Here is a 22,058-nt window from a genome sequence, read left to right on the forward strand (position 1 = left end):
GAAACGGTGTCGTTTGGGTTAATTTTGGGGTTTGACTCGGGTAAGTATCATTTTCCAAAGACTGAAGACGCAATTCGTAATTTCTCACTGTTCCCAAAAAAATAAAAAATAAAAATTAAGAAACACGTGACGAACATCAACTCATGACTACTACAAAAAAGTTATTACGTCGTATCAGATACTACAGCTAATAAAGTACCATTGGGCTGGGCGCCGTGATGGATCTAAACTCTAAAGTCAGCTATCACCACCGACCGCTTGAAAAAATTAAACCGTATCCTTCCTTGTGATTTTTTCTAAAATATAGGGACTTAAATGTTAATATCCAAAAATTGAATTTTTTTTTTCACTTGCAATTTGTTAGAAAGGGAAAAAATATTAAAAAAATAAATTGATCTCATCGGCTCACCGGTCACCGCCGCTAATCACCGGTTTCCGTTTTCAGATTATCGTTACAATCTCCATCACTGATTAAAATGGCCACAAATACTTCGTATATGCAAATCCCTCAAACGCTTTTTGCATCCATTGACATGGGCACAAGTTCTTTCAAGCTTTTGATCATTAGAGCTTACCCAAATGGCAAATTCCTGACAATAGACACTCTCAAACAGCCCGTGATTCTAGGCCGTGACTTGTCTTCCTCGTGTTCAATCTCCACTCAATCACAGGCTCGCTCCGTTGAGTCGTTACTAATGTTCAGAGACATAATTCAGTCCCACAACATAAGCAGAGACCACACACGTGCTGTTGCAACGGCAGCAGTGCGTGCAGCTGAGAACAAAGATGAGTTTGTTGAGCGTGTTAGGGAAAAAGTTGGTTTTGAAGTTGATGTGTTGACTGGGGAGCAAGAGGCTAAGTTCGTTTACATGGGTGTGCTTCAGTTCTTGCCTGTGTTTGATAGGTTGGTTTTGAGTGTTGACATTGGTGGTGGGTCCACTGAGTTTGTGATTGGGAAGAGAGGAAAGGTTGTGTTTTGTGAGTCAGTGAATCTGGGGCATGTGAGTCTGAGTGAAAAGTTTGGGACTTGTAGTGGGAATTTTGAGGAAGTTTTGAAAATGAGGGAGTATGTTAGGATGGTGATTTTGGAATTTGGGTTGGTTGAGAAAGTGAAGGAGGGTGGTTTTGAGGTGGCTGTGGGTTCTTCTGGTACCATTAGAGCGATTGAGAAGGCTGTGGTTAGTGGTTATGATCGAGATTTTGTTGATAATGTGGGTGATTTTGGGGGTTGTAAGAGGGATTGGAGGTTGAGTAGAGGGGAACTGAAGGGCATTGTTGAGAGGTTGTGTTGTGGAGGAGATGGAGAAGTTGAGAGGGTAAGGAGGGAGAGGTTTTTTAAGAGGAGATCAGAGTTTATCGTTGCAGGTGCTGTGTTGTTGGATGAGATTTTTGAGTTGCTTGGGATTGAAGAAATGGAGGTTTCTGGGTATGGATTGGGAGAGGGTATTGTTGCTGATAGTTTGGCTAAGGTTTTTGATGGGTATGATTTGAATGCAAATGCTAGGTGGCGGTCTGTTGTGAGGCTTGCAATGAGGTTTAACAATAAGAAGAGGGTAAAAGCTGGTGCTCAATGTGCTAGCATTGCAAAGGTAGCTTGAAATTTTGATCTGTCCTTTTTCGTCAGTAAGGTGTTCGTTTTAGCATAATTATATCATGATGGTTAAAGAAATTCATGTTTTAGCTATAGAAACTCTAATCGCCAGGTTGATGCAACAACTGTCGGTTGATGTTGTGGTAGTTTCTATTCTAGAGAATTATGCTTGAATTTGTTCTCAACTTCCGTTCATTTTTCGATAATTTAATGGCACCCTTTGTGTCACATTGGTTGCTGTTGCATGACACCATAATTTTAATTTGATTGTCGATTTAAGACACCATTTTTGCACATAAGTGAATAGCAGCCCTTGTTTCATCTTTGTTGCTGTCATATGATACCACCTGTTGTATTGGATTGTTGTTTGAAGTTGCAGGACGTGATAAAAGCACAATGTCCTGCTAATTGTGTCTGCATTTGAATTGAATTACAGCTAATATTATTTGTACAGTCTGACAAGCTAGGCACAACGATTGCTGCAGGATATATTTGAAGGTTTAAGAAAATGTGATAAGCTTTACAACAATCAAGTAAAACTTATTGCCTCATTCGAGGACAAGGATCTTGAATACCTTGAAGCTGCTTGCTTGCTTCACAATATAGGGCACTTCACCAGTAAAAAGGGTTATCATAAGCAGTCTTGTCACATCATTATGGTATGAGTGCTTTTTCTTTCTATGTTATGTTCGTCCTTTGGAGAATGTTCTTGGAACATTCATGATATGTGGTATATAAAATTGGCTATTAAAGTAGTCATTTAATATTAAAGTAGTCATTTAATAGGTCCTGATCACCAGGAACACAATTTGATTATATACTTTCAAACTTCTGTCAATCAATGATGAAATTTCTTAATCCATTCTTGTTGAATCTTTTTTCCTGCCCATCTTGATCTTTTTTCTTTAATAGAATGGTGACCATCTTTATGGATATAGTACTGACGAAATCAAGGTATGTTTTCTGCCTATTGAACATTGATTGGTTTTTGGTCGTAATTTTGCATATTAAGCATGTTTTTCTATGCTAATAAGCATTTGGTATGTCTGCAGCTAATAGCTCTGCTGACAAGATTTCACAGGAAAAAGTTCCCAAGGTCGCATCATGCTTTCTTAGAGGAGTTTCCTGAGCAGGTAACTTATCCATATGCTCTGCGAATTTGGTCATCCAAATAATTGCTGTAGAAAATCTATTATGCTTGAACTTCTGAGGTTTGTGTTTTGTTGATTTTTTGTATTGTTGCCAGGCAAAGCAGAAATTCAGAGTACTTTGTGCAATCATCCGCTTATCAGTTATATTACAGCAGAATGATTGTGTGAATTTACGAGGAGTAGACTTCTTCCATTCTTATGAAGGTTTTAAACTGGTACGCATTATGTCTGATATCCTTTTGTTTTCCATTCTTAGGGAGATGGTTTTTTCAATATGGGATTTGTTTGTTTAATTTGTTTTCCTAGGATCCATTTTTCAATAATGGGATAAGTTAAACGAGAAGAGTATTTATGGACAGTGTGTTGGTGTATTGGCTTTTATCAGCTGAAATTAGGCTTTTACCCAACTTATAATCTATTAATGCTCAGAGGAGCAACAACTCTGTGTTTCTCTGTTGGGTTATATAATAAGCATATTTATATTAAACATGAAGGAAATAATAGGAAATTATTCTTCCAGTGGTGCTGAATAAATGAAGATGTTAAGAAATTACTGGAAGAAAAATTCTATTATTGGACTTTGACTTATCAGTTGCTGGCTCATGTAGTTTGTATGAGTTTTCTCTTGTGGTTACTAAGTAGGACTTCAAAATATTTTAATTCCTTTCTAGTCTCTGTAGCCTTCTCCATGTTGACATTTACTTAATCTTATGGTGCTGCGTAGGATGGTCACCCTCCTTTTACATTGACCTGAAAGCCCTTTCTAGCAGGTAATCAAGGAAGCAAGGGATCAACCTTATCTGCCTGGCAGTTCACAACCCACACTGGACAACATTGAGGCAGAATTAGAGAAAGAATTAGAACACTTCAAAAAAGTAATTTCTTCAACCTGACACTAGTATAACAATTTTCGTTCTTTTCTTTTTCTCCGGTAAACATAGATTTTGATCAATATGTTTCTTCATTTATTCTAATAGGTACATTGTTTATACATTCTGTAATTTGCATTGGTTCTCCATTAAATTATCTAATTATTTACCGGACTTCTTAATTTATTCCTATTTGATGAAAATTGTGAACAACTTATATAGTTTACCTCTTCAGATATTCAAGCAAGAATTGTTGGTTGTGGGTTCATCAAGCAGCTCAAATGACCGGAAAGATAAATTTCCTTGTGAAAGAGATGCTGATCACTTGTAAATAATTTTATAGAGCAACAGGTTTGCTCCTATAACAGCTTCCACTTTAATGGCTTTGGCATGGAATTGTACCAGGCATATATAGGTACTGTTCTTGTCCAAGTACCACAGTTGTTTTGTTGATGCCTAACATCATTCTAATGCCTTTGTTTTTCAATCATCTTCACTAGGGTTTATGTGCTTGTGCTTATTCGACCTTGTAAATGTACTTATCATTTACTTTTTTAGTACCTTTGTTCTTGTCCAAGTACCACAGCGTCAGTTATGAATTCTCAACTTCAGTTAGGAATTCAGAGAAGTTGAGCCAAGATTCCAAGTGAGCTAAGGCCTGGAGGTTCAATATTCTTTACTTTATTTTGGTTGATATTTTGATCCCTTTCCGTCTGCCGATTTATGAATTTTCAAAGCTTACTTAACAATCTGCCTGTGATATAATTCGTTCTCCTTTTACCGTCGACATATGGACAACCTTGAGAAGATTGTGTAGTTGGAGAGAAAATTCTCTACACTCATCAACACGGTCCCCAACATTTGATGTAATGATACTTTCCAAAGTTGTTTATGATGACAATCCAGCGATTGCAGAAGGCGAAGACAAGGAGGTTAACTTTTGCACCATTATAGTTGATGGATAGAGACTCCATGTCTATACTTGAGACTATTTGGAGGCCTTCAGGAAAACCGGGACGGTGATCCAGCTTAGCTCAAATGGGCCTCAAACCATGAAGGTAGTGATTCTTTGGTAAGCAGATTCACATGTGGTAATAATTATTGATTAATATGCTAGAAATTCCTGGTTTCTGATTCCAATGGAACTCTTGATATAGTATATGCAACTTCTGCTTTTTTCTTTGCTCTGCTTTAAGTAAAAGCCAAAAAGCCAAAAATACAGCAGTTTCTTTAGCATACGGCACCTCCAAAACTTCCAGACTTGATGCATAGACGTGAAAAGTCATGTGGTGTTGTGAAAGTGCTACCTGGTTTTAGCATGACATTAGCAGCCATCAATGGCAATGGAGGTTGACTGGCCAATAGTAATTGGGTGGTTGCCATAATTTGTGTTGTGAAAATTGAAAAAGATTTCGAAACCTTTTGTATTAGCATTGAATGCATATCTTATTTTATCATAATGGGCATCTTCCATCAATAATACCTCATGAGAATCCAACCATAGGCTAGTGAATGATCTCATATGCTTGCCCAAGAGTAGCTTTGTCTTGTGTCTTTGGGTAATCTTTTTTTAATTTTGAAACTAATTGTACATATTATTCAAACAACTTCTAATTGTGATGGGAACTATAGACATAGTAAGTATTCTAGCATGCCATGATTAAGGAATAAATGACTGCGTGAGAATAACCTCCTATTTGGGCAGGACGATGGAATATTGAGATGTGAAATTGTAGGCTAAACAAGATGGAAAGATGAATTATTGTCAATGAATAATTAAAGGGTAAAATTTGACATTACATCATGAGTTAGGACCAGGCTAGCATAATTAAATAAATTTTTTGTTATGATTTTTTTTTTTTAGAATTAACTCTGTAATAATTTATACAGCTTTTATAACAACCAAATTGAGCGATATTTCTGTAGATTGACAATAAAAAATCTAAAGAGTATGGAATGACATATCAACTTGAGAAAATAATTAACACTTGTATACTTGATTAATTTATTTGAGTAATGATACAGCCACAAACTCTTGTACAAACTTATTTTGTACAAACTGACGTGGCATTAATTCATTGGTTAAATGAAAATATAAATTAATAAAAACAAATCATGTGGGCCAAGTGATATTTAATTCAACCAATCTTATCATGCCACATCAGTTTGTACAAAATAAGTTTGTACAAGAATTTGTGGCTATATCATTATTCAATTTATTTTGATTCAACAGCCTGTAACCAGATTGCATGGTAAAAAGTGATTGTCAATAAGAGAAGTGAATTTATCACGTGATCTAATATGATAAGGTAGTCACGTGAATTTGATTGCATGGTTTCCAATCCATGGTATGAATTGTAAAGGACAAATTAACCTTTTTCACGGTGAATCATTGAAGGATTAAAAGTGGGGATTGAATTTTTTTTTTTTAAAAAAAAATTTATCCTAGTCTTATGTTTAGTGTTTTTAATAATATTAGGATTTAGTTATCCTGAGCCCACAAGTTAATCTCAATTTTGTAAAGTAAATTATTCTAAGGGGGGTCATGTGATTACTTAGTATTTGATTATATTGATAACTCAATTAATATAATAATTTATAAATATTAAAATTATAGTAATAAGTGATAAATGTAATAAAAAATTAATTTTAATAATGTAAATAATAAATTATACTAAAAATCATTATTAATTCCACATTAAATTAAAATTCTATTTTAATCTATTTAATTATTAAATATTTTTATAATTTCAAATTTACATTATAAATTAATTATTAAATTAATATTCAAAAATATAAATTTTATAAAATAATAGATTATTAAATAAAAATAATAAAAATATCATAAAAAAATTAAAAAAATTATTTAAACTATGATTTATATTTCATTAATATCATTAAGGTTGATTTGTATAATTAATAATACAAAATTTTAGTTTATAATAATAATAATAATAATAATAACAACTACTTGTAAATTGTAATATTATAATATAAGACCTGATTATTTATAATCCAATCAAATATTGTATCAAACACAACATAATATTATATGTAATTTAATATTATCCAATTCAATCTTATCCAATCCTATCCAAAATAAACAGTAAAAATTTGATTTTAAAAATTTTTGTATTTCTTTTATTAAAATATTTTTTTAACTATTTGGATTTATTTAAAATTTAACAACCTTATCCACTGGCTTTGATAGGCTACGCCGCCGGTATCGCACAGCTCATTTATTTACAGCAATGATTTTCGTTGACTTGGTACTTCCTTATGACAGGCGGGGATTAATTAATTAAAATAACAATTATTATTTGAGTCTAACCTAATTAAACCCGTTTTACTTTACTTCCTGTGATACTTGCAATTTGCACGTTATTTTTGTGATGTCCCATTTCGAATATTTGAATTTAAAAATAAGTTAACTTTAATTCTAAATATTTGAAAAAAAGTCAATTTCTACTATTACTATAGAAGAGGGGGCTCGAACTCCTGCACAAACAAGTGAAATGAAAAGATTATTTTTAAATCATGTTTACATAAATCATAATTTCTTAAAAGTCAAATCATATATTACATGATCTACCATTGCTTACAAGCTATATCAGTTCCATTTGTTTGATTAACTGTAGGAGATCATTTCAAAATCTGATCCCGCCCGCAGGAAACCAATTCTATTAAAATTGTTTTTTCTTTTTTGCAATTTTCTCATTTAATTACATTTAAATACAAGGTGCGCACCATACCATCCACTGGACCACTACACGTTAGCGAGGGAAGAAACATCAGGATTCACGCAGGCAGACAGAGCCCTCTCTGTGCTGAAAAGGTAGTGAGATAGGAAAAAAAATAAAATATGCCATTTTGGGAAAAAAAATCCAGTGGGCCACCGGCCGCATTTGTGTGTGTTTGTGTGCGGATGTATAAATGCACACAATTCGCAGAAGTCGCTGTGTAAATACAAAAGACGAGGGTGACGCACAGAGAGAGAGAAGCTTGCAGCATTGTAGAGAGGGAAACCAAAACTGTTGAATTAATTCAGCAAGTAAGCTGTCTGGATTATTGTGCTTATTTTGATTTGACGCTTCTGTTTGGTTGCCGAGAAAATGAAGGATAACAAACGAATATGAGTTTTAATTAGTACTCATTTCTTTTCTATTGAAGGACAGATAATCCTTTCCTTTTTTCTTTTTTTTTTTGTTGATGAGTGAGTTTCATTATTTATCTGTCTATTGTTTTATATATTGTTAGATGGTGTTTGGCTGATGAGAAAGTGAAGGAAAATATAGGAGTGTGAGTTTTATTTTATTTTAATTTTTTTAAAAAATTTCTAATGAAATGTAACTATAAAAAGTCAGCTCATTCAAGCTAAATTGCAGACTGGGTGAATTTTATTGATTTTACTTGTATGCCTGTTAATCTTCTTGTGTTTGTAGCTAAGTAATGTCTGTCTGTTATTTGAGTTCTATTTGCTAATTTGACTAATAAAGGACTCCTTTTTGTGTGTAATATATTGTGTGAAAGAATGACCAACTGAAAAGTCTTACTTTTTAAGAGTTAGTGAGTGGTAGATCCCATGTTTCTTAGTGACATTTACCCTCTGCTTGGTTTGTGAGAAACCTGAAGACAAGAATGATGTGAAAATGAAAAGCAAAAAGTTGTAATCTAGATGGGTGGTTAGCTATTTGATGATTTTGATCCCTGGTTCCCATAACAAGTGGTAGTGTAGTAGTTATGGTTAAATTTTTAGATTTTGCAATCTATCTCTTAGTTTCTTAAGTGGATATTTTATTCTTAAACTAGTAATATATATTGGTGAATAGAACTATAGAAATGATGTTCTGTTACTGGACTTAATGTGCTATTTATATTATTTCATATCTTTTCTAGATTTTTCATTGTGTCTTTTGGGCATGGGTTTGGAGGAAAGAGTTGCCGAGTCGTGCATTAATGGACACAAAGCTGACTGCGCATGGACTGTATCTGTGCATACATTTTCAGACATAACCAACATTTCTCCTGTTGTATTCCTATACCTTCTGAAAGAATGTTATATTCATGGTAAGCTGTTTCTTCCATCATTGACTAATTTTATTCTTTGCAAATTTTATAATTTCCCATTTATGTTTTTGGGTCCATTTAGAAGCGAAAACAAAAAGAAAATTACAATCTAAGTTTTTATTGTTCGGGCTGGATGACAGAAGTACAGTAAATTTACAAGTTTAAGTATTTGATGTATGGTGGTCCTTCACTATCCAAAGGAACTAAATTTTCCTAATGGAATCTATTATTCTCCGGTAAGGTTAGGTTGGCCTTGGAGCTGGATGCTACCATGCTAATGTGTAGATTCTAAAGGCAATCCAATCTAAAAGAACTTAGTTGGTTTCAACTTGAATCTAGACCTGGTATGGTAGGCCTTCTAATATATGTTCTAAGGACTCTTCCTTTCTTGCTCACTTTAGTTGCGATTGCATGGTACAATCTGCATATTTGGTTCTCATTAAACACATTTGACAGGAACATGCAAAGCAACCAGAAAGTTCCGGGCTCTCCAACAACAAGTCTCACAAGCACTATGTAATTCTCCTGAACCTGGACCAGCTACTTTTATAGTTAGATGCCTCAATGTCCTGCCTATATTTGGAGTCTATAGTGAAGGGTTCAGTCACTTGATCATTTCTGCTCTTCGACGTCATCAAAAAACGACAGTCAACTCAGCAGACTCCACTCAAGCAAAAGAGATAGCTGCCTACTTATTTCTTGACATCACCGGGGGGTTTGTTGACCATGATGAGAAGTTAATGGTGAAGATACTTGAAGCTTTTGATGTCAGGTTGACAGACATTGAGAAAGCCATAACCCAATTGAAGGCGCAAAATGAACATAGGTTCGACACTGCAAAGACAGTTATTGAGCAATATATATTTGCAATGATAGACTCACAGTCATATATGACAGCAGTCTCTTTGCTAGAGCACTTCTCCATTCGCCAATCTGGAGAGTCTTTTCTCCTCAAAATGATACAGAACAAAGAATTCAAAGCAGCTGAGAAATGGGCTACTTTTATGGGGAAGCCAATGTTATGCCTGAAATATGAGTGTGCAACCCAAGAGGGGGGGTGAATTGGAATTTTAAAAATTATACTAACAAATCCACACAACAAGCAATCTAATGTCTTAATAAAAATTGAAAGCAATAAGTTCAATCAAAGCACAATAATTAAATAGCAAGGGAAGAGAAAGCAAACTCAAGGATTTTTACGTGGTTCGGCAATCCCCGCCTACGTCCACGCCTCCAAGCACACCGGGCTTGAGGATTTCACTATCCAAGCCTTTCCAAGGCTTCAAACGTTTACAATTGACTTCAAGGTGTCAATGAACCTTTACAACAAGAGATTATCTCTCCAATCTCTTCACTCCAAGTGTTTCTCACACTTGTACTCTCACAATTTGATGAGAAATGAAAATTACAACAAAAACTCTCTTTAAGAGTGGATTTACAAATGATAGCTCAATGAAGATTTAATCTATGAAGATTTTCGAATTTGAAGCTCAATATAAGTTGTGTGCACTTGTTTATACTTGCTTGAGTTACCAAAAATGAATTGGTTTTGAGTTTATATAGTTTGAACTCAAAAACTAGCCGTTACTAGCCGTTATGCACATTTTTGGTCGTAACCGGCTTGCCGTTTAACCATATCCGGTAAGCCGCTTTCGTTCTGGTGCTTACTGCCCCGTATCCGGCTTGCCGTTTATCAGTATCCGGTAAGCCGCTTGCTACAGTAACTGCTACAGTAAAATATTTCCCGAAATTTACAATTTGACCCCAAAACTTTATAAAACTGTAGTATGACCCAAAACGTTATGAAAATTTGCAAATAAGTCCAATTTTAGAATTTCTAAATAATTCTTCGTTAACCCCAAACTTTCTGAAATTATGACTTTGCCCAAACTTTGTGAAATTATATAATGACCCTAAAACCATTTAAATAATTTCAAATAAGTCCAAATCCGAAACTTTAAAAACATTATCAAAGCTTTTAAAATACATGTGGTTTGTTATCATCAAAATCAATATTTATAGCCATATAGGCTAACAATCTCCCCCTTTTTGATGATGACAAAACACATTCAAAAATTTAATCTTGTTATGAAAAAGCTCCCCCTTAATCAATGCAAGTTAAAAAATGATTTGAAAATAGTTTAATAAAAAAACTCCCCTTGCATACATGCTCCCCCTAGATACATGCATATATTTTCATAACACAAATTAAATCATTCTCCCCCTTCATCATCAAAAAGAAAAACTTAATTGGCAAAGACAAAAGTAGCAAATTTTTATAAGTTTGAAAACATGTATTCTTCTCCCCCTTCATCATCAAAAAGAAAACTTAAAGGAAAAGAATAAAAATAGCAAATTTGTTACCCATGTTGTTCAAGTGGAAATTTTGAAAGAATCTTCCCCTAACAACAAGCATTACCTTAAATACAAGATAGTAATATACTCACAAATTATCATTATATCTCAAAATCATCAAGTCCTCACCATAATCATATATCATCAAAATCATCAAAAGAATACTCAAAGTGCATATTATTGTCCTCATTTTGACAATATTGAAATGATATATTATTTTGTCTCCCCCTTTGGACAACAAAAAAGTTCAAAATGCATATTATCCAAAAACATATTATATGCTCCCCCTAAATATATGGCCAATTAAAATTTTAACCGAAATGATTTTATCCAAAAACATATCATATTTATCTCCCCATTTATCATAAAAAAAAAGATATATGCAATTGAAACAAAAGCATCAAAAATAATTCGATAAAGATATTACCAATTTTGTGCGAGGAAAAATTTCGGCAGAGTCTCCCCTTAAAATCACAAATCCTCAAATACACAATATAGTTAAAAACGTTTCCATATAAGCTTAAACAATTATACCAAACCAACAACTCCATCCATTCATCAAGCGACACATATATAATTTTCAAATTCAATATGAATCCATATTTATACCAAAAAGAACATCTCAATGATTAATCAAGAAGCATATAAAAATAAAGCATGCAATTAATTCAAAGAGTCATATTCATTCTAAGAATTCAGAAAAATATCATCCAAATATAAATTATCCAAATATTAAACAACCATCATCCGTAATCCACAATTAAAACAATTATGCATATGAAAATATAGGTGCATAATACAACCATCCACCATTGTTGGAACAAAAACAAGCTTAAAGATCCAATTTCGGGTTTACAAAAATTGAGTGAAATGGATTTGTTTGAGCCAAGAAAATCGATCCTAGAGATGAATGAAGCTAATAGATGATGTAGATTGGATCAAAAATGGGCTAAAGGAAGCTTGAAAATATAGAGAGAGAAACGGGTAGTTAGGTTTTTTTTTATTTTGGGTTTTATGTGGAGAGATGATGAAATCAAGTTTTGAGAGTGAAAATTGAAAGAGTAATGGATGAATAATGAGTTGGATGATTGATTTTAACAAGAAAATGAGTGAAAGATGAAGAGATTTGAGAAAGAAAAATGGAGAACACTATTCACGCGGGAATGGAATGAGGATGGAATGATGGAGAACAAGTGAAGAAATCATGATGGAGAAGTGTTTAATGAAGATGAAATGCATGCGTAATGGTTTAAGAGATTGATCTTGGCATAAAAATGGTTGAGAAATGAAGAGGAATTGATTGGAAATGGAAGAGGGTGGTTCACGGTTTTGAGAGAGAGGAAGAGAACATGTGCAGAAAACTCACGAGAGAGGAAGAAGATGAACAACAACATAAACCACGAATCCGGCTTGCCGGATTTACTAACCGGCTTACCGGTTAATGGGCAGCAAGACACAATTTCACAAACGGCTTGCCGATTCGCTTGGGAAACAAAAAATCCGGAAATCCGGTTCTTGGTCAGAGAGTTGAAAGCCGAAAACGGCTTACCGAAAAACAAAATCCGGTTATCCGATTGTTGTCCCGAGAGCAACCAAAGCTAATCCGGTTTTCTGGATTGAAAATCCGGTTATCCGGAATTTGTTTCGAGAGAAATCAATAAGATTCCGGATGAGTGGAAATGAAATATTTGCTAGCTCTTATACTTGTACTACACACACCATTTCATTTTTGGCCTTAAAAATTGATTAATTTTAAATCATTTTGAGATTTAAAACTTTTCAATAAGCCATTTAGTACATGAGACATAAAATGCATGCAAAATCAAACATATGAAATCGTATCAAACAATTATGTCAATTTTATAAGTGAATGATGATATAACACAATTAACGACACAAGAATTCATGCATATAATTCATTCATCACAGTCATGAAACAATAAGCATCCAACAAGCATACAATCATGAAGCATATAAGCATTCAAAACTTAAGAACATGCAGAAAGGTCAATTTCAAAATAAAAACTGTATTGATTGAACCAGAAGTAATGTGCAAGCTATATACCGTTGGAAAGATAATTAAGTTAACTTTCCAATAAATTTTACAGAGCTTGATTTAGAGTTCTCTAGAAGAAGTTATGACCAATTCATTACAGCCTGTGCAGACTCAGGATAAAATGCAGAAATGTCAAATTCAGAATAAAAACTGTATTGATTGAGCAAGAAGTAATGTGCATGCTATATACCATTGGAAAGATAATTGAGTTAGCTTTCCAATAAATTTTACAGATCTGGATTTGGAGTTCTCTAAAAGAAGTTATGACCGATTCATTTCAGCATGTGCAGACTCAGGATTTTCAACGACTCATTTGATTTCCAAACAATTTTAATAGATTCAATAACATAAATAGAGATGTTAATGCGAAAATTTCATCATCTCAAGTTCATGCCAAATTTTTGAAAATTGTTCTTCGTAATAATTAAACATATAAGCATTCGAAAGTTAATAAATCAAACACACCACTTAACTATCATGCTTAAACACTTCATAAACATTAACATCAAACAAATCCATCATGATAAATCACTCAATATTACACACAATAATAATTCCATCATGTAAACATACAAGCATACTTTCACAAATTCAAGCTACTATCCATTTATCATGATCCACTCAACATGATACCAAATGAATTATTAAATACTTACTAAGCTTAAAAGACCATCACTCATAATCAATAAGGCAATAATTATTACCAAAACAATTAAACCATCTTGCCTCATTGTTTTTGCCTAGACCATGATCATCCTCACAAGCTTCCATCAAGGAACTTCTCCACCATTCCTTGATTGTGGTACCTACAAAACAAATTCAAGTTGTGTGCTTTGGTACCCAAATACTCTTGGGTCCTTGAGTGTTAGCAATGGTTCCTTTTGGAACCCAAATACACTTGACTCCATAATATACATTTCTCTTAATTGGACATCTATAACTCATATGACCATTCCCATTACAATAATGACAAACAATCTTATGATCACTTGTGGAGGTAGCCTTAACAAAATAATTCTTATAATATTTTTGTTTCAAATAAGGCTTATACCCAAGTCCTCCTTTATCAAACACACATTTTTGTGAATTAAGCATGTTATCCAACATCTTTTGCCCATTTGTGAATTTCAAAACAATCTCATTCAACTCATTGCTCTTTTTCTTAAGCGTTTCATTCTCATTTTTCAAGTCATTCATGTGTGTCTCTAAGTGCTCATGTGAAGTGCTAGAATTTTCAAATAATGCAATACTATCGTGCAATGTTTTATTTTCTAATTCTAGGCATGTAATCTTTGCACATAGAGATTCATTTTCATTTTTGAGCTCTACCATTTTCTTTTTAAGACAAGCATTCTTTTTACCAATTTTTATCCAATTATCATGCAATTCTTTAAAAGCATCATATAATTCATCATAAGTAAAAAGATCATTTACCTCATCAAGATCATCATCCGATTCATCTCCAATTGCCATGAGAGCTAGATTTGTCATTTCTTGATGCTCTTCATCATCACTTGTTTCCTCATCGCTATCATCCCATGTGGCTACCATTGCTTTCTTCTTGAGCTTGTTGAGAAGAGGACATTCCGTTCTTATATGGCCAAGCTTCTTGCACTCATAACATTTGATTAATTCCTTCTTCTCCTTTCGGTTCTTGAGGTCTCTAGATTTTCTTCGCTCACCGGATTTCTTAAAAAGTTTTCTGAACCTCCTAGCCAGCATATCCATCTCTTCCTCATCCAGCTCGCTTTCCTCATCACTCTCATGTTTTGAGGCTTTGAGAGCAATGTTTTTCTTCTTCTCCTCATTGCCTCTTTCGGCTGCCAAGTCTTCCTCATAAGAAATAAGAGAGCCAATTAAATCATCAATAGGTAATATATTTAAATCCTTGGCTTCCTCAATGGCAGTCCTTTTTGGTCTCCATTCCTTAGGAAGTGACCTAATGATTTTCTTGACTTTCTCACTATTTGAAAAAGGTTTCCCTAGGGCTCCTAGAGTGTTCACTATGTCCGTAAATCTAGTATACATAGAGTACACATTTTCATTTTGTTCCATTTGGAACAATTCGTATTGTCGAGTGTATCTACTTATTTTAGATTCTTTCACTTGGTTTGTGCCTTCATAGACAACTTCAAGTTTGTGCCAAATCTCATTAGCACTTTCGCAACTAGACACTCTATGAAACTCTTTCTTATCTAATGCACAAAACAAGGCATTCATGGCCTTGGAATTTAGAGAAGCTTTTCTCTTTTCGAATTCATTCCAATCCTGTGAAGGTTTTGGAATATCTTCTCCGACTTCATTTTTAGTCAAAGGCATGAAAGGACCATCATTAACGATTTCCCAAATTTCATAATCTAAGGCTTGCAAGTAAATTCTCATCCTAATTTTCCAATATGGGTAATCATTTCCATCAAAGTAAGGTGGTCTAATTGTGGATTGTCCTTCCCTAAATGTTGAGTCATATTGGGTTGCCATTGATCTTTAGCTCTAGACGGTTAAGTCTAAACAAGAGCACCTCGCTCTGATACCAAATGAAATATGAGTGTGCAACCCAAGAGGGGGGGTGAATTGGAATTTTAAAAATTATACTAACAAATCCACACAACAAGCAATCTAATGTCTTAATAAAAATTGAAAGCAATAAGTTCAATCAAAGCACAATAATTAAATAGCAAGGGAAGAGAAAGCAAACTCAAGGATTTTTACGTGGTTCGGCAATCCCCGCCTACGTCCACGCCTCCAAGCACACCGGGCTTGAGGATTTCACTATCCAAGCCTTTCCAAGGCTTCAAACGTTTACAATTGACTTCAAGGTGTCAATGAACCTTTACAACAAGAGATTATCTCTCCAATCTCTTCACTCCAAGTGTTTCTCACACTTGTACTCTCACAATTTGATGAGAAATGAAAATTACAACAAAAACTCTCTTTAAGAGTGGATTTACAAATGATAGCTCAATGAAGATTTAATCTATGAAGATTTTCGAATTTGAAGCTCAATATAAGTTGTGTGCACTTGTTTATACTTGCTTGAGTTACCAAAAATGAATTGGTTTTGAGTTTATATAGTTTGAACTCAAAAACTAGCCGTTACTAGCCGTTATGCACATTTTTGGTCGTAACCGGCTTGCCGTTTAACCATATCCGGTAAGCCGCTTTCGTTCTGGTGCTTACTGCCCCGTATCCGGCTTGCCGTTTATCAGTATCCGGTAAGCCGCTTGCTACAGTAACTGCTACAGTAAAATATTTCCCGAAATTTACAATTTGACCCCAAAACTTTATAAAACTGTAGTATGACCCAAAACGTTATGAAAATTTGCAAATAAGTCCAATTTTAGAATTTCTAAATAATTCTTCGTTAACCCCAAACTTTCTGAAATTATGACTTTGCCCAAACTTTGTGAAATTATATAATGACCCTAAAACCATTTAAATAATTTCAAATAAGTCCAAATCCGAAACTTTAAAAACATTATCAAAGCTTTTAAAATACATGTGGTTTGTTATCATCAAAATCAATATTTATAGCCATATAGGCTAACAATGCCTACTTGTACAGCAATTTGTAGACAGGAACATGTTAAAAAGTGCTTATGATACTATAAAGAAAAATGATCTCCAACAGGATTTTCCTGACGTATATCACAAGTGCAAAGAAAAGTATGGCTTATCTTTTCTCATAAGTTTTCTTTTCCAGGAGAATTTTGTGCTGTTGGGTTCTTGATTCCTTTCAACCCTCTTATTTCTCTGGCTCAAAATGCATCTCTCAAAAATTAAATGCAAGAAAATTTAACTGTGTTCTGTCTAGTGCAGCTTACTGAAAAGGCTAGCAGAAAAAGCATGCTGGGATATTGCAGAGGCAAAGACAAAGGGTGATAAGCGATTACTAGAGTATTTGGTGAGTAGCCTTGGGTATGGTTGATTATGAATTCACAGTTTTCTCGATTACTCACCTGGAACTGGAAGCATCCTAGTAAGTGCTACTTATAATACACAATGTCACTGCAAGAGTTTTCTACTTGGTCGCCCTTTTGGGTGTTTGAATATAAAATTTTTTAGTTAGTTTTGCATAACTTTTCTATTAAGTATGAAAAATTAATTCTTTTTCGGATAAAAAAAATTCAGGAATAATTTCTTCTTGCTTTGATGTTTTCTAATTGAAGTTGTTCTAGCTTATGGTTCTTACAAAATCGAATGATGTACTTTAGGCTCCATCGTTACGGTTTACTATGAACTGCTCTGTATATCTTATTTTGAACATAACTTTCTTCTTGATTGTTCTGTAACTACTTTGTAGATTATATTCTAAATTTCCCTTTTTCTTGAACTACTTTGTAGATTATATACTAAACTTAACTTCCTTAATTTTAAGGTTTATTTGGCAATGGAAGCCGGTTACTCAGAGAAGGTTGATGAACTGTGTGAGCGATACTCACTTGAAGGATTTCTCAAAACCCGAGGTAATGCAAATACTTAATAATTTTTTTTTTAAGAATTATTTATGCTGGATAATGGTATCTGCTTTACTAGATAAAGTTTTCATTTTCAAGTCATTGCTTTTGGAATAATTTTGGGTTATTTTCCTGTTTGATGTTGGTCAGAACCTGAGGCTGGTTTTGTGCATAGTCGATTTTTGCATCTTAAGGAAGTAGTTGTAGAAGACATAATCTGGGTTGATGAAGTTGATGGTTTGCATAAAGCAATTTGCCACATTGAGGGATGTAAGGTCGTGGGCATTGATTGTGAATGGAAACCCAATTATGTAAAAGGATGCAAAATGAACAAGGTACTTGCATCTCATTCCATTTTCCTGTAATTAATCCATTTTTTTCAGTTACTTCTTCTCTGGATTTTCCAAGTAGCTTTGATTGGCAACTATAATAGATTCTACTTATTCTGATAAGTGATAAATGTATTTGGACTGTTCTTGCATTGTTTTTGTATGCCTCAGTCATAATACGTTGCTGCATCTAATTAAAATTTCTCACAGAAAAAGAAACAAAATGTGTTTTTGGGTTTAACAATTTGATGATAGGAGTTACTTTTTTCAGAGAAATGTTTGTTGTCAGCTATTCTTAATGAACGTGCAAAATGTTCATCACTTGATCATCTCATATGCATTTTCTTTGTATAATAAAATTCCTGTTCCATCTTTCAGGTTTCTATCATGCAAATTGCTTCCGATGAGATGGTTTTCATTTTTGATTTGATTAAATTAGCTGAAGATGTACCTGATGTTTTAGATAGCTGCCTAACCCGCATTTTGCAATCTCCTGGAATTCTAAAACTCGGTATGAGATCAAAGCATTCTTGTTTTCCAAGGATTATTCTTATATATACAGAATCTGATTCCTCAAGAAGTATTTATATCACCTTTAGGACTCTTAATTAAGGGCCTTCTACGAAGTGGCTTAGATTAAATATTACATTTATTAATCAGTTTTACTCTCTTATATTTGATTTCCAATTTATATGCTTTAGTTCATCCCAGCTACTGTCGTACATATTACTACATGTCTGTCTATTTTGAATAGTTTAATTTCCACTAGAATATTCTTTTATTTTTCCATTTACAGCGGAACATTATAAATGTGTGCTTTGTGTGACTTGTAGGTTATAATTTTCAATGTGATATAAAGCAATTGGCTCACTCTTATGGAGAATTGGAATGTTTCAAGCACTATGAGATGTTACTGGACATTCAGAATGTATTCAAGGAACCTAAAGGTGGTCTCTCAGGGCTTGCAGAGGTAGTTAAACGTAACATCAGTCTCAGCTCTTTCTTTCAAGTCACCACTGTGTTTTTTTTTTTCTAACTTAGTGCTTGCTTATGATTGTACCTCGTCCCTCTCTCTCTATTTGCTTATTGTAAAATAAGAAAATATTGGGAGCAGGCTTGAATAAAACAAGAAGGAATAGCAACTGGGAGCAGCGGCCTTTGAGTCAAAATCAGGTATATCCAATCTGTGATGCATTCATCTTTTTTCTTGCTACTACTTCTATGCCAAGCTAAAAGGTACAGAAGCTTATGCCTATGCCTAAGGGAACCAGTAGCTTTCAGTTTGTATCCTCTCTGCAAACACATTATTTATTTGTGAAAGTACAGTAAAACACACTTGCACAGCATTGCCACTGCTTATGTGCATAAAGATGTATGTGCCTTTACCAATAAGATCAGATTAAGAGCAAACAAGAAGGTAGCCTGATGTCAGAAAACGTCTTAGAATTTAGTTTCCATGGGTCACGCCATAGGAATCGTTGTTCTTATTGCTTTTGAAGATCTTTAAGTGAAGGATGGAGTATTTAATGTGCCATATCCTTTCTATATCATTATCTATGATGAATAAACTTAAAATTGTGTTGCTTTCTCTTTAATGGTATCTTGCAGCTAGAATACGCTGCTCTGGATGCTGTTGTACTTCTTCAAATATTCCACCATGTTCGTAGTTGCTCTCAGCCTACCGATGTCTCGGAGGGGCACGATAAAATTGAGTGGAAATCCTACATTGTGAGTATATTAACAAAAATAAATTTTATTTGGAAGGCAATTTTGTGCTATCCCTCTCTTTCTTGGCAAGTGCATGTTCTTGCTTAAACTTGTCTGTTTGTGGGGATGAATGTGCAGGTCTCGCATATGGATAACCCGAAGAAGTCCAAAAAGAGACCAACGATTAAAAAGGAGACAGAATCTGGGGCCAACTACCATTGACAATCGAGTTTTCTAACTCCTCTCAGTACACCAACATTCATCTGTAAATATTCCCATTGAGTTAAGACTTATATGGATGTAATGTGCTCCTTTTATGTCATGAAACTAATACAGCAGTACTTCCTTGAACTTCGATCAACCAGCTAACCCCTCGGCCAAAATTTTTTTGTTTCCAGCTATGAGATTATTTATACAAATTTATCATTAGTTGGAAGATCCTAAAAATGTTTCAATTTGGAATTTTAAAGTGCGGAAACGTCCGAAAAAACGCATAAATCGTGTGATTTAAACTTTAAACGCTTCAAGTTGTAAATCTTTAAAATCCTGCGGTTTTAAAATTTTTCCTATACTTTAAGATTTCGGACTAGAAAACTACGAAGATCCTATTGTTTATTTGACCAAAGTATCATGGTTTATCTAATCTTAGACTTTGTTGTTCATCAAAGTGGCTGTTTGGGAGGTCTTTTGAGAGCCTTTTTGAGAATAACTGTTTTTTTGCAGAATTGGAAAACGGCTAGAAATAGGGGAGAAAAAAATAAATCATAAAACGACAATGTGGATCGAACAACCTCCGACCATTTTGATCTAATGGCTAAGGGGATACTCGTGAAACGAAGGAAAAAGGTTTTGAGCAAGATCAATGTATCGTGCTTTCTATACAATCAAATCATCGTACAACGACTATGTGCCGAACATGAGAGACTTCGGATTCGAATATCGTTCGCACGAAAATTATTTGTACAAAATCCAAATATAGAGTTTGAACACAAAAAATTTGTAACCCCAAAATTCTTAGTAAATATTTATCTTAATTGAACACCTTCCATTCTTTTTACAACAGAAAAAAAGAGCTCCTTCATTCTCCGCCTCTCTTTCTTTCAAAAAGAATAAAAATAAAATTTGAGTTAAAAGATGCCACCCATTATATATATAATTTGAAACTCTTGCTATTTTTTTTTCTCTTTTGTCTCAAACAATCGCACAAAGTGACAAAAGGAGAGAGGACCTTCCCTCATGATGAACGAGTTCCGGCCGGCCTCCTACCGATCCAACGGAGGTGGCCACCACGGCCGGAACCTTGAGATAATTGAAGTGAAAATCCCAAGGACCGGCGGCAGGCTCCAAGGCGTCGCCCGCTCTCGTTCATTGCATGGTCATAATAATCCTTATTATCACAGCCACAAGAGCACCAAAATTGCCAAAAGGAACAAGAAAAGATCATCGGCATTTACATTCTCGTTGCCATGGAATGATGCTGACAACAAGAGGAGGAGGAGAGTTGCCAAATATAAGTACTATTCTGTCGAAGGGAAAGTTAAATCTTCGATAAAAAAAGGGTATAGTTGGTTCAAAAGCAAATGCTCTAAAGTTATGCATGGCTTGTAGTAGCGTGCAATTTGTGTGGTGTTCTAGGAAGTGATCGAAGCAAAATAATAATAATAGAGAAAGTGATTGATTTTTGTTTCATGATTATGTGAATGTAAAAAATGTTTGCATGCATGCACATAAATCGGTTTGTTGCATACATACATACATACACAATTTTTGTACAATAAAAGCTTTCTCTATCTTGTAGGATGAACCTTCGCTGTTTATACTTGCCACCCATATATTTAATATTATATGTATGAGATAAGCACACAATAATACAAGTATGGCTTAAATCTCGAATCTATTTAAGCATAGCAACATTTTTTGCAGTGATTTTTTTGGTCATTTATTAGAGTTATAGCTATAGTGCCTTTACTATCTTTTAGATAATCTTGATTCTTGAATGCAATGAGGGAACTATATATGGCTCCATTAAAGAACTATGTGATAGGACATAGGGTGATAACAATGAGGAGGAGTAGAGAACAATGTGCACAAAAAAAAAGAGGTATACTTAATTGAAAAAACCCAGTAATACTTAGTTCTTTTCAATAATTCAATTCAGTGTTATTGTCATATGTTAAAATCTCAATTGGCATTGCCTGAAATAATAATGTTAAAACATATAACACAAATTTAATAATTGCAGAAAACAGATGTATCTGATCGAAAATACTTTATTCATTTTGTGATTAAATTATGGAAGAATAAGTTTTAAAACAATGTAAAATAAAAATAATAAAAATTAGCACACGTTGAAAAATTTTTTAATTGGTTTAATTTGTTTTAAGTATTAAAATTATTTATTTATTGAATTATTTTTCATTTAATTAGATATTATTAATACGAACACTTCTCTTCTGGCGGGTAAATTACGGGTCCGGGT

At 33.9% G+C, this 22,058-nt stretch overlaps 2 protein-coding genes across 11 annotated transcripts; both read left to right on the forward strand.

Annotated features, from left to right (window-relative positions):
* Positions 1 to 343: 343 nt before the first annotated feature.
* On the forward strand, positions 344 to 5,093 carry LOC102614703 (uncharacterized). Of its 10 annotated transcripts, none has more exons than XR_003064569.2 (9): positions 344 to 1,589; positions 2,077 to 2,250; positions 2,504 to 2,545; positions 2,644 to 2,724; positions 2,838 to 2,957; positions 3,510 to 3,617; positions 3,847 to 4,026; positions 4,170 to 4,275; positions 4,420 to 5,093. XR_003064569.2 is itself a non-coding variant. In XM_006472110.4 (7 exons), exons 1-7 carry the CDS (start codon positions 477 to 479, stop codon positions 3,940 to 3,942), a joined length of 1,734 nt encoding a protein of 577 aa, XP_006472173.2. In that variant the 5' UTR covers positions 344 to 476; the 3' UTR covers positions 3,943 to 5,093. The 10 variants fall into 10 exon arrangements, 3 of the variants coding, with proteins under 3 accessions (XP_006472173.2, XP_024952523.2, XP_006472174.2); XR_003064570.2 differs by having other exon boundaries at positions 4,190 to 4,275; XR_003064565.2 differs by having other exon boundaries at positions 3,847 to 4,275.
* Positions 5,094 to 7,371: 2,278 nt separating this feature from the next.
* Positions 7,372 to 19,930, forward strand: LOC102615303 (uncharacterized). The gene is made up of 12 exons (XM_052442492.1): positions 7,372 to 7,662; positions 8,508 to 8,678; positions 9,135 to 9,703; positions 16,640 to 16,752; positions 16,906 to 16,990; positions 17,465 to 17,552; positions 17,694 to 17,878; positions 18,251 to 18,383; positions 18,706 to 18,842; positions 18,971 to 19,045; positions 19,481 to 19,600; positions 19,718 to 19,930. Exons 2-12 carry the CDS (start codon positions 8,531 to 8,533, stop codon positions 19,799 to 19,801), a joined length of 1,737 nt encoding a protein of 578 aa, XP_052298452.1. The 5' UTR covers positions 7,372 to 7,662; positions 8,508 to 8,530; the 3' UTR covers positions 19,802 to 19,930.
* The last annotated feature ends 2,128 nt before the right edge of the window (positions 19,931 to 22,058 follow it).

The sequence above is a fragment of the Citrus sinensis genome, chromosome 5 (assembly GCF_022201045.2).
Source record: "Citrus sinensis cultivar Valencia sweet orange chromosome 5, DVS_A1.0, whole genome shotgun sequence".
Taxonomy (NCBI): Eukaryota; Viridiplantae; Streptophyta; class Magnoliopsida; order Sapindales; family Rutaceae; genus Citrus; species Citrus sinensis.